Genomic DNA, 12,646 nt, shown 5'->3' with positions numbered 1-12,646 from the left:
AGGCTTCCCCTTGACCCTGAAGGACATCAACCTGGGAAGCAGGGAAATGACGACAGAAATGATCACAAAGGACAAGATGTGCGACGCCTCCTCCTTCAGAGAGCGGGACGCAGAGAGCGGGGAATCCACGTTAGAAACAGGTGGTGGTGTGTCGGACGGAGCTGGGACGGAAGCCTGGCTGCTTCAAACTTCAGAAGCCCCTGCGAGCACCTCAGATTCTTCCTCTCAACTGATATTAGCAAACCACTGACACGGTGTGTAGCACAGGCTGAATGCCACGGTCCGCAAGGCAACCTTCCGAAGTCTGAGGAAACTGAGGCACAAAGCCATAAAGCAACTCGCCACGGGGGAGCTGGACTGGAACCCAGCGTCGGCTCCCAAGACTTGGCTTACCCTCTGCCATCTGCATAATGGGCATGAACAATGCCCCCCTCTTAACGTTGTCTGAAATCAGATGAGAACTCTTGACTAAGTGCCTTGTGCAGAAGCCCCATATAGTAAATGCTCAATAAATGCCGTGTTACATCTCCATGGTCTTCCTTTAAGCTCATCAGGGGTCAGCTGATTCTAAATCACTCCTCTAGCCCCACCCCCTTCCCTCTCCCCTCCCCCCAATACGCCCCCTCCCCATGAAAGCCAGCACAGTCTTTCCCTCCTGGCAGGAGCACAGTAACCATCTCCTGAATGGATGGTTTCCCACCTTCCAGAGCCACATAAACAGCCACTGTTGTGACCCCTGCTACCAAGTGCAGGCCAAGAGGCCACGTGACCCAAGTCATGGCCCTACTTAATGGCAGGGCCCAAACCCGTGCATGTTCTCTCCTGATTCCAGTGCCCTGCAATCTTGTGGTTCAAAATGGTGTCAGCAGTGGCATTGCCTGAAAGCATCAGAAATGCAGACCCACGGGCCCCGCCACAACCTAACACCCCATCTCAGGCGGTCCCCAAGCCTGTGCACAGGTGAGAAGCTCTGGATTATGATATTAGGGTTAAAAGAGGCAGAGAGGCCAGACTGAACTTGACTTGAAGTCCTTCCAGAAATCTAATGAGTGGTGTCCGAGGAATGGCAACATGAGAGATCCCCTTGGTCTCTCCCGCTGAAATTTCAACAACTTGAACCACGATGACTCAACAAAGGATTCCCCACTCAACATGCAGGCAAACCTGAGCAATCCGTGCATTGAGGCTACCATATGACCCAGCAATCCCTCTTCTGGGTACATTCCTGAAAAACCCGAAAATGTGTATTCACAAAAATATATGCATCCCTGTGTTCATTGCAGCCTTATTCATGGTGGCCAAGACATGGAGACAACCGAAGTGTCCTTGGATAAAGAAGATGTGGTACATCTATACAATGGAATATCAGCCAGCCATAAGGAAAGACGAAATACTGCCACTTGCGACAACATGGATGGACCTTGAGAATATCATGCTAAGTGAAAAAAGTCAGGCAGGAAAAGCGAAGAACCACATGCTTTCACTCATGTGAGATATACAACTGAAACTCATGGACACAGAGCAGCGTGGTGGTTGTCAGAGGGAAGGGGGTGGAGGGGTGATGGGAGTAGAGGAGGTCTAATATATGGTGTTGGAAGATGGTCCGACTTTGAGTGGTAGCCACAGAGTGCAATATACAGATCATGTATATAGAAATGTGCACTCAGAACCTATACGGTCACATTAACCAATGTCACCACAATCAATTTAATTTTTAATAATTTTTTTAAAAAGGAAATTTAAGGGAGGTACTGCGGGAGCCTAAGGCAGTTAGTACCTTCTCTCCCGCCCGCACTGGCCCCAAGTGCAGGCCATCACCAACAGGGAAAGCTAAGCCTGGTTATCAGGCCCCTGCCCAGGGCACTGTCTCCCTGCCCAGCGTAGCCCTCTTCTCCGCCGGCTCCTCACCTGTAGCTCTCAGCACTCTGAGTAGGAATTTCTGTCAAAATTCTGAGATGACTCATCCGAAAGATGGCATAAACTGCAAGGCACAGAGGAGAGGGACAAGGCAGAAGGGGGTAGGCAAAATGGCAGAGCCCACCCAGAAAAGATCCCCAGCCCACGGCCCCAGGTGGGCGGGGCAGGCAGCCCATGCCTGGACCATCACCCCATCTGGACCTGGGAGCAGTGTCTTACAAAGAGGCACTCTGCCCAGACCCACTCCAGGCTCCGCCGGATCTAGGTATGAGCTGGAGCTCAGGGAAACCATCGGAAGCGAGGCCAGCAGCCCATCCCACCTCACCCCACTAGTTCCCAGTGAGGAATACAAAGCAACTTGTCCCAGCAGCTTACCTTCGTCTCACCTGCTCTATTCGATCGCGCACAACTTCATCTCTCACCTCACTTGGCACTTGGAAGATACGGGTATGGCTGCAACACACCATTAAAGCCTGGGCTGTTTCCTTTTCTTTGCCACCAGGCATCGCGAGACTGCTGGGGTTGCAGTCGTGCGAAGGGTCAGTTTTGACCCCATGGCATGGACTTTTGAGCTGAGCCTTGACCCTTCCAGTACCAGGAACTCAAGGGTACCCTAACTTCACTGTCAGCTCTGTGTGATCAGCCTTGTGCCATAGTCACTATGATTCAGAGATCCTTCTAGAAAACTGTTACAGAGGCTCTGTAGGCACCTCATCGCTACTATTGTTTTTACTTCACCCTCTTGGATCTGTCTTCCTCTCCACGGTCCCCTTTCTGTCCTCCCCAACTCCACACCCCTCCTGCCTTCACAAACACTCCACTCTAGTGAAATCAGCCTGCCCACTGGATCCCCGATTTCTGTGTCTGTGGAAACTGCCTTCCGTGGACAATGCCTTGCTCTAGGTGCGTTCCTTGTGGCTTTGCATGTGAAGACAGAATTGATACTGCCTGGGGGGGAACAGGCGTGCTCAGGGATCTCTCTCAACCAGGAGGAGCTGGATCAGGATTCCAGAGGAGAGAGAGAGCGTACCCCAATAGAGGGGGGGAAGGGCAGGCCTCAGAGAAGAAAGGGCCACAGGACTGGGTCCCAGAGGCCAGAACCAGACCGGCTAAGTCCTCAAGGCTCTTGCATCTGTGGGAAGCCCGCCCCAGCTCCTGTTACCTGGGCCCTGCCCAGTTCACGGGTCAGTCCAAGAAAATGTCCTCCCGGAAACATTTTGCGAGGGCCTGGCAGCCGTCCTAGGACTGCTGCGACCTGGGTCCCCGCGCTGTGCTTTAACCTAGCTACGCCACGCAGCTGAGGTTTAAAACTATAGTGAAAAGCGATGTTTCGATTATCTAAGCTGGGAAAGTGCTGCATTGAGAGTCCCTCCGTGCAGCCATATCAGGCATGGACATGCCTCCCACACACAAGCTCCCCTGTCTCCTTCCTGGGGCTGTGCCCACTTCGGATCTTTTCCCAGTAGAAAAACAGTCCCTAAAACCATAAATGTTGGTGACTATAATTTACCAACGTTTATGGTTTTAGGGACTTTGGGAAGGTTTTCCAAAAACCTCTTTCCCAGGGAGGCCTCCACCACCCTTCCTGTTTGTAATTACTGCGCAGACGGACCCCCATTTCCATTGCTCATGCCACCGGAAGGGGTAAACACCTGAAAATGGATATCCTGAAGCAAAAATAAATTTCTCTGAGAAATATATCCTCTTGGAGAGAAGAGAGCAAAGCTGGCGGTGGGGTACGGGGAGGAGGAAGAGCCTACAGAGATGAGAGAGGGCTCCTTCGCAGTTTAATCCCATAGGTCTTCTCCTGGGAAAAGATCCCGTGTGAGCGCAGCCCCAGAAAGGAAACAGGGAAGCTCCTGCCAACGGAGCGAGCCAGCATCCAGGCCCAGTTCCCTGCCTTGAGGTGGCGACTTCCGTGCCAGGATGGGGAAGGTCAGTCTGGGGCAGGCACAGTGGGAGGCTGGCAAAGCCACCAGAAGCACATAATTCCAGCCTCGGAGCCTGGAAACCTCCCCTCACCTCCCTGGCAGATGAGGGCTTCCTTTGGCTTTTGCATGTTAAGAGATTATGTCCTTACAGCTCTTTAAAGTGCAGCCGCGTCTGAACCCATCAAACGCAAAAATCACTAAAGTCTGAGAGGTACTCAGAAGCGTTTAGGAGAGGGTGAGCAACCCCCGTGACCCAACCCCTAACGTCATTTTAAAACTTAGGGATGCGCTGGGCTTTCAAGGTGGCTGCCATGCTCCCGGAAGACCCCTGGGGAAGGCTGCGAGTGTTCTCAGCCAAAGGCAAGGCATCAAGCTCTGAGGAGAATGGCTGTGGGTCTGTGTTAGCCAGGAGCCCGCAGCAGCTGGCGGGATTGTGCCTTCTGTGCTTCTCCCTCCTCACAGCGTGGCTCAGAGACAATAAGAGGTGCTTTACCTCCATCTTATGAACTGGATTCTTGTCCTTTCCTCTAGGACTTCTTGACTCGGGCTTGTTAACAAATCGCACTTTGAGAGATGGTGCTTCACCTAGGAAAGCCGGGAAGGGTCCACGTGATCGCTGCCCAAGAAGGACTCCCGAAGCCTGGACCAGCCCCACCCACTTAGCCCAGATCCTTGGCAATAGGACCTCCTGCCTTCCCCCTTCCTCCCTCCCCATGCCCCCAGGATGATGGTCTCCAACTCTTCAGTTACCACATCTCTGGTCACATGGATATCTTCGCCATGGATGGAAGGGCAGTTGCTGGACATCTTCTCCTTTATATCCTGGGAAGCCTCTTCTTCGGTCTGAAAGGTGAGTCATTTCCCCCTCAAAGGGTCACTTGGTATCTGACCCCCCCAGTTCGTTCTCTTTGTCCTTTTCTTTTTTTCTTCCTCTCCATCACAACACACATTCTACACAACCACACATCCAAACTCTGTGTCTCACGGTGCCTGCAATGAGCTCGCCTACGGCTACCTCCCCGTGGGGTTCCAGGGAAGTCACTCAGTCCTGGGCCTTATCCCAAGGGATTCCCAAGACGCCCTGGAGCTGGGGCAACACATCGGAAACCCTGCATCCAGTATGCTCGAGAAGGGCTAGTGGCGCTTCCAGCACATCTCTTATAAAGACAGAAGCCCCAGCATCCTCTAGGACAGTGGTTCTCAACCTGGGGGTCACGACCCCTTTGGGGGTCGAACGACCCTTTCACAGGGGTCGCCTAAGACCATCGGAAAACACATGTATAATTACATATTGTTTTTGGGATTCATCACTATGCTTTAATGATGTTCAATGTGTAACAATGGAAATACATCCTGCATATCAGATATTTACATGATGATTCATAACAGTAGCAAAATCACAGTTATGAAGTAGCCGCGAAAATAATTTTATGGTTGGGGGTCACCACCACATGAGGAACTGTATTAAAGGGTCGCGGCATTAGGAAGGTTGAGAACCACTGCTCTAGGACATCTGGTGTGTTAGAAACGGCTCTAGGCAGGGCCAATGAACTTGAGTTTCCCATTCGAAGGAGAGGGAAGTCCAGATCCCTGCACCCACTGAGGCCAGCTCTCTAGAATTTGGGGTACCCTGAGTCAGAAAGGGATTTTTACTCACTTTTTTCAACCAGTGCTCTAGTACAGACACAGCCTCAGTTTCCACAACTTCGATGTCCTGCAACAAATTGATAAGTTGATGCCCTCAAAACACCTGGAGATCCAGCCCCTCTCTTTCTCCATTTTTATCCAAACTTAGACATTGTAAGGTCTTCTCTCCAGAAGTGCAGCAGGGGGCTCAGAAGGGAGAAGGGTTCTGTCTGGCTCCCATCCACTTCACTTACCGAACTGGTTTTTGGTGGGAAGGGGCACCCTACACCTTTCCGGGCGAGAATGTACATAATCCATGTGGTAATTATCATCTTTGGACTTAGGCCAGGCCTTCTTCTTGGCTCCCTCCATCCATTGAAGCAGCCTAAGGACTCTTCTGGAACAAAGAGGTCATTGAAGGGAGGTGCCCACCTGATTGGCTGTCCAATGATGATGTGACAATGCCCTTTATTCTCCAGGGCATTGAGAGTGGAGATAGAAAAAGGAAATCATAAAGTAACCTACTTTAATGATGCCATAGCTCAGAAATGGGGATGTGTGTGTGGGGGTAGGGGGGGGAGGGGTAAGCATAAGGTATAGCCAATATATGCCTGAGAAAGACACAAGAGGGAAGTTAAACAAATAATAGATAGATTGTGGGGCTTATAGCTGGTCACCCAGTTTTGACAATGCTGAAGGAGAACGATATTTTATGAATCAAAAGAATAAGTTTGTGCCCTCATCAGTGGATAGAGCGTCAGCCTGCGGACTGAAGGGTCCCAGGTTCCATTAGGTCAAGGGCATGTACCTTGGTTGCAGGCTCAATCTCTGGCCCTGGTCTGGGTGCATGTGGGAGCCAACCAACCAATAGATGTATCTCTCTCACATCGATGTTTCTCTCTCTCTCCCTCCAGTCTCAAAAAAAAAAAAAATCAATAGAAAAATATCCTCAAATGAGGATTAACCAAAACAATAAAAGCTTTAAAAAGAAAGAATAAATTTGTAATAAAATGACCCAGGCCCTCTATTCATTCAAACAATGCCACTGGCATTTTTTATTCTTACAGAGAGAGGGGAAAGAGATAATCCAAACAATAAGAGATATAGCATAAAAAGTAAAAGCACCATTTCTTGCAGAAGATATTTCCTGATTATTCAAGTCACCCATGGATGGTGGCCTGCCTAGGTGGGAGGACAATAAAGTAGAAATGAAAAGGGGATTGGGGTCATGACTTCAGATTCGGGGGGATGGGGAATTGGAAGGGGCTCAGACAGCTGCTATTCCCATCTAGAACCTTCCCCAAGAAATTGAAGGAAGTTTAGAATATCCCAAAGAACACTGGAAATCATGGGAGTCACTGAGCCTCTGGCTCCTGGGTGTGAAATGTGGTCCAGAGCCAGCCTGTTGGAGACCCATTTAGACAAAATGGTATCAAACAAAAAAAAAAACAAAAAAAAAAACTATCTTCGTCACATAACTGAAGAGCCAGCGTCTCTTGTGGTTCTTAATGTTTTCAGATATTGTAAAGAAATCCAGTTAAAAACACGTGCATTCGCCCTGGCCAGTTTGGTTCAGTGGATAGAGAGTCGGCCCGTGGACTGAAGATTCCCTGGTTCCATCCCGGTCAAGAGCATGAGCCTCGGATGCAGGCTCCTCCCCGGCCTGGGTCCTGGTCAGAGCGTGTGCAAGAGGCAACCCATCGATGTGTTTCTCTCACCTCGATATTTCTCTCTGCCTTTCCCTCTCTTCCACCCTCTCTAACAATCAATGGGAAAATACCCTCGGGTGAAGATTAAAAAAAAAAAAGTGCATTTGACACGGGGATAAGCAAGTCCCCTTCCAGTTTATGCTCAGGCCATCTCCTCAGGGAGGCCCACGCGGAGAGCTCCATGTTCAGCTGCAGAGACCCTCCCTCTGCACTTCAGGGGCTCCTCGTCCTGCTCCATGGGTCCCAAAAGCGCCTGCTGCCGCACTGAATTCTCAGTGATTTTCTTGTGGCGTGAAGTGTTCCCTGTCGGTCCCCTCCCACTAGCAGGTGAGCCCTGGAAGAACAAGAACCAGAACCTTGTCCATTTCGTTCACTGTTGGGCCCCAAGTGACTGGGACAGTGGACTAAGACACACTATTGCCCTCGGTACACATTTGCTTAGTGAATGAAGGGTAGCTCCTTACCCGTCAAGTCTCAACTCCTTTCAGAATCACGTTAAGACTGTGACTTCAAAATGGGTTGATGAGGGAGACCTAAGCCAGTGGTGACATTAGACAACATCGGGAAGTACTTCCTGGGTACAAATAAACATTAGAAATACATTTTTTTTTTTAGCAAATGTTTATTTATAGCAAAATACAAAACATTTCTGAAGCAGACTAATGTTACATGAGAAGCCATTAAATACTAAACTTCTTTTCATCTGTTTCACTTGCAACGCGTTCCAAGCACACCTTCAGGGGCTTACACATCCGCTCATGTGATGCGCCTCTTTTTTTCTTTTCTTTTTGTCTGCTCATGTATGTGTTCGCATGTTTTATTTTTAACTCGCTATATGAACATGCAGTGTTACTGGCAATGAGTTGGTTAGTAGTCGGCAAGCCTGAAAATACCAGCGAGAGGAGCCTGGCGTGGCCGCCTGAGCCACGGCAGCCCGAGCCACGGCAGCCCGAGCCACGGCAGCCCGAGCCACGGCAGCCCGAGCCATGCAGCCGAAGACTCATCCTCTCCCTAAGTGAGTTAGAGGCGTCACTCAGTTTTTAACTGGCGGGAGTCTAAGGCCAAAGGACTCACTGTCCTGGGTAACCAGGGAAGGCATTATTGCTTAGGGCCTCAGAGCAGGCGTGGCTCAGGGGTCCTCTCCAGGCGGGTCTTCTTTGTTGATCGGGAAGAGGGGGAGGACCACCGTCAGAGCCCACCTAGAGGGGCAGCAGCTAGAACAGGCCCAGACCCAGGGATGAGAGGTCAGGGGCCACTGTAGGAGGAAGCCCCTTTCCCAGGAAAGCCAGCAAGAGCTGACAGACTGTGATTTGGTGGTTGGAGGTGCCTGCCTCCTGGACGGGCCCTTTGTAAATGCTTAGAGTTTGTAGACTTTGAGGAAAAAGCACCTAGTGGAGAGTGTAGCTGTTTCCATATACACCTCCATTTCCTGACAGTGAGGACAGGGATGGAGACAAGACACAGGCCTTTGCCATGACCACCCGACTCCCAGAGTCAACCTGGGCCTCCCTCTCAGGCCCCCAGGGAGAGCATTCACTTTGGCATGTGCACCTGTATGCACACCACACACGTGTGTACCCACACACATACATACACACACACATACGCACGCCAGCCCTCGCACATGCACACACACACAAACACAAATGCCTGGTGTCCTTTCAGATCTACTCAGGAAGCAGAATGGTCCCACCTCACCATCCTCCTCTGCTCCAAAGGGTCCCCATGGCCACAGGTCCCCAAGACCCAGCCCCAGGCTTGGCACTCGCTGGCATTCCCAGGCTTTTGAGAAGAAGGTGACAGAGCAGGGAGCTCACCAGAGACAGGTTATACAGAGTGTCGAACATGTTCATATAAGGCTTTGGTACAGCACCGATTTACTGTTCTTATAGTTTGATTTCTAAGTTGTCTTGTAGAAGAAAAAAAAGCTTACTGAAAAAATAGTGTTTTTATTTACTTTTCAGTTACATACCTGAAGTTCAAATAGTAAGCCTCGAGTTGCCATTCAAGTTCACACTCAAAGGTGTTCTGTGTGCAGCTGTACAATGTGTTGGTTTGTCTTGAATCGTTAACCAAAGTCAGCCAACCAATACCATGAAGTCAGCTGCCCGTGATCACTGACTTTAACCAGTTCATACATACAGAAAAGAGAAAACACAAAAGCCACCCTCCCCCAGCTCCCTCCCCAAACCCCGGGGTGGGGGTGGAGGGTGGGTGTAAATCAAATAAAAAAAACAAAATACAGCAAAGTTTAAGGAACCAGTGGGACAGAGGAGGTTCAGTCCAGCTGGCCTCTTCAAGAACAGCACCATAAAGCACCCTAGCGCAGTTATGTTGTAATACTCGACATTCAAGAAATGGAAACGAGGCTGAAGGGTCTTCCGAAGACCTGGCATGGATGGAGGCTGACCCCCAAAGGAAGCTGAAGGAGGAAATAAAAGAGTCCGAAATGGGAGCCGGAACCCCCAGGACGAAACTGATAAGTCGTATCCAGACTCGTTAGAAAAGAAGAACGAATGCAAGAGGCATCTAGAGGTATGGACTCTTTAAGAGGTCTGGAGGAGGCAGCCTCAGAAGCCGCTCCCCACCCACACTGCCTAGTCCCCCCGCTCTGCATGTCCACAGAGCGCGGGGGTGAAATGGGGGAGCGCAATGCCAACAAAATTGCCTCCAGCTGTGCAATGGAAGAGTTCGATCCAGGATGATAAATTTCTCCCGGGACAAGAGGAAACGTTGAAGATAAAAGGAACCAGACGTCACTGGCAGGAAACAGGATGCGGTCCCTTCCAGTCGGGGGCTATGGAGAAGGAGCGCCTGGAGAAAGCACATCCCATCCCGTGCCCTCCATCTCGGGCCCCACAGATGGTAGTTCGGAAATGAAATCCCACGAGACGTTACGATTTTTCGAGATTGATGTATACGACTTGGTAAATGGAGCTTTAAACTGCTATTCTCTACTAAACCAACCACTCCCCTGGTAACACTTCAGTCTAAAGTTCCAGCAGTGGAGATCATTACATAACGTACCCCCTCTCCCAGGCCCTGGGCACTATACACAGGAGACATCCCTCACCCCAATGTCATGGCCAAGCTCTCATGGACAAGTGCTCCTTCATCCTATTATACTGTCCACAGTGGCTCAACCTAACACCAACAGCAAACAGAAGTGAAGCAACCCAGCAAAAAGTCAATGAGCAATGAACAAGCCCTTCTTCCCCAAGCTTTTGGTAGATGTACTGATAAGGGAGAGAAGGATGGGGCCCACACTGATCCTTGGGTGAGCAATTCCCAGGGGGTCTGTCCGCTCCCAATGCTCGTTCCATACAGCAGACAGAGGTTGCCAAATTGAAACAATTCCACTACATGAGAGCCAGGGAATACAGCGCAGGCATATGGAACAGCTCATGTTCCTGGAAGAGACTGTGGGTCTCAAAAGCTTGATCAGAGCACCCATTCCACCAACCTGTCCATTAACTGAGAGGTTCAAAGACAGGAAGTTTTGTTGACTCCATATCCCATCAGATCTCAATCCACTTATGCCTTTAGGAAAGACTGGCTCTTCAGAGAAATTGAAGCTCTTTGCTGGGCTATTTTTCCTCTCCAGTGTCTACCTTTTCACCATCTTTCTGAGGGTGTGTGGCCAGAAAAAGGCAGAGGTAAGAATGACATCCCCTCCCAGCTCCATAATTTCAAGGTAGGGGTTATGTTTCTTGTCTTCACTTTTGCTCACAGAACTGAAGAGCCCAACTGGAGGCTGGAGGATGGGATGGGTTATGTGCAGGTAGGTCAGTGACTCTTGATCTCATATACCAGGTGGCCACTGACGTTTCTACAGATCGAGCCTTGGACTTAACATGGACAGAAGTCGAGTTTAGAACAACACGAGACCTAGTGGAGGGACTAACCCTCCGAGGGGCCTGTTGTGCTGAAGTAATTTATTCTACTAGTTGCATGTGCACCGGGTGTGGGACAGGGTGTGTAGAGCAAAAGAGGAGGGTGGCTCTAGAACAGGAACGGGGAGGCTCCTTTGTGTTGGGGGGGGACTGCAAGCCAGGAAGGGGCACAGAATGTGCCACTTCAAATTCTTACAAGAAACATCTGGCTGCCTGCCCCTCTGGCCTCCAGAGAAAACTGCTGGAAACAACCACCTCTGAGGACAGACACACAGCCACGTGGACCCAGTACTGGAGCCCTTCCAGTACTCCTTCAGCGTCCTTGGAAATTGGGGATGTTCTGAGCAGGTAATTCAGGGACCCAAGGACAGTGCCTGAGGGAAGGGCAGTGACCCATAAGGTCTACATGAGCAATGAACAAGCCCTTCTTCAGGGGTCAGGAGTCAGACTCAAGCTCCACCCTACCCACCCTACTCTTCCCATAAAACCCCAACATGTTAAAAGAGTCCTTCCCATGGCTGAGCCATCTAATGATCAAACATCTGGGTCCCTCTAATGATCAAACTCCATGGGACAAGAGCTCTTGGGCAGCTGCCCCTTCGGTTGGGGAAGAGGGTTCTGTTGCCTTTTAGTTGACAAGCCGGATGGGAGCAGAGAGACTCAGCCATGAGTTTCTCCTGGCTGCCTGCACCACCTGGCCCTGCACCACCTCCAAACACACGGCTCTCAGCTCCTGGCGAGTCGGAAGAAAGAGCCAGCACCAGGGGACCATTGCCATGGCTGCAAGGCGTGCGGCTCTCGCAGCAAATGCGAAGACCTGAATTCTCAGAAAGGAATCCTTCAGGGCCCACAACGGTTTCCGCTCCAATACCAGTGAGCTCCTGCTCCCCAGAATCTCCAGTTCTGGGTCAAGTTCTTCCGATATACTTTTCGGTTCTCTAAGTCCCAGGCCAGGTGCCAGAAGGAGTTTCCACCTGGCTCCCTCCTCCCCGTTATGCCCCACGCCCTTCTCTCACTCCTCATCCTCCACTGACTGTCCCGGGATGGAACCATCCCATCTCCAATGCCACCTTATTTTCCAAGTAAAATACTAACTGTGGGGGGGGGAGCATATATAGTATATTTATACTAGATATCACATTCACACGGGTTCCAAGAAACTGCAGCAAGAGCAAGCAGGATATTCTTCTCCGAGACAGTCCATGCAGGCAGCCTCCCAAAGCTATCTCGAGACGCCTCCCTCCACCCGCCGCCACACCCTCTGGGAATGCCTGAGTCAGGACAGGCACTGTAAGCCCCTGAGCTGCTGGGCTGGATCCCTTCGGGGGAACTGAGTACCAACCCACAGCCACATGGGGGCGAATGCAACTCTCCGTCCTCACCATAGGAAGCACCTGTGCTAACGGTTTCCAGCCATAGTGTCCCCATCCCAGTGGCAAGCATCACTGTGGGTCCTGGGCTAAGGAGCCATCCGACCCAGTCGCTCCCACAGCCTCCGGCTCGCTTTGTTGTTTTTAGATTTGTCGTATATACACATTTCCATCAGAAATACCCAAGCAACTCTGAACAG

The 12,646-nt window shown here is 50.7% G+C and overlaps 1 protein-coding gene across 1 annotated transcript; it reads right to left on the bottom strand.

Moving 5' to 3' along the window:
- Window positions 1–1,917: 1,917 nt before the first annotated feature.
- Window positions 1,918–5,806, bottom strand: SPATA19 (spermatogenesis associated 19). Its single transcript, XM_036353484.1, has 6 exons — window positions 5,729–5,806; window positions 5,506–5,562; window positions 4,599–4,691; window positions 4,342–4,433; window positions 2,293–2,370; window positions 1,918–1,981 (listed from the first exon to the last, which is right to left on the bottom strand). Exons 1-6 carry the CDS (start codon window positions 5,804–5,806, stop codon window positions 1,918–1,920), a joined length of 462 nt encoding a protein of 153 aa, XP_036209377.1.
- Between the last annotated feature and the right edge of the window lie 6,840 nt (window positions 5,807–12,646).

The sequence above is a fragment of the Myotis myotis genome, unplaced genomic scaffold (assembly GCF_014108235.1).
Source record: "Myotis myotis isolate mMyoMyo1 unplaced genomic scaffold, mMyoMyo1.p scaffold_m19_p_20, whole genome shotgun sequence".
Classification (NCBI taxonomy): Eukaryota; Metazoa; Chordata; class Mammalia; order Chiroptera; family Vespertilionidae; genus Myotis; species Myotis myotis.
Note: the sequence above shows the minus strand (reverse complement) of the source record. Positions and strands in the feature narration are given on the sequence as shown.

Coding starts and splice junctions, on each gene's coding strand:
- SPATA19 (XM_036353484.1), bottom strand. CDS start 5,806: ATGATAATTACCACATGGATTATGTACATTCTCGCCCGGAAAGGTGTA. Junction 4,434..4,598: donor TCCATGTGACCAGAGATGTG/GTAACTGAAGAG, acceptor CGGCTTTCCTAG/GTGAAGCACCATCTCTCAAA. Junction 1,982..2,292: donor ATAGAGCAGGTGAGACGAAG/GTAAGCTGCTGG, acceptor TGTGCCTTGCAG/TTTATGCCATCTTTCGGATG.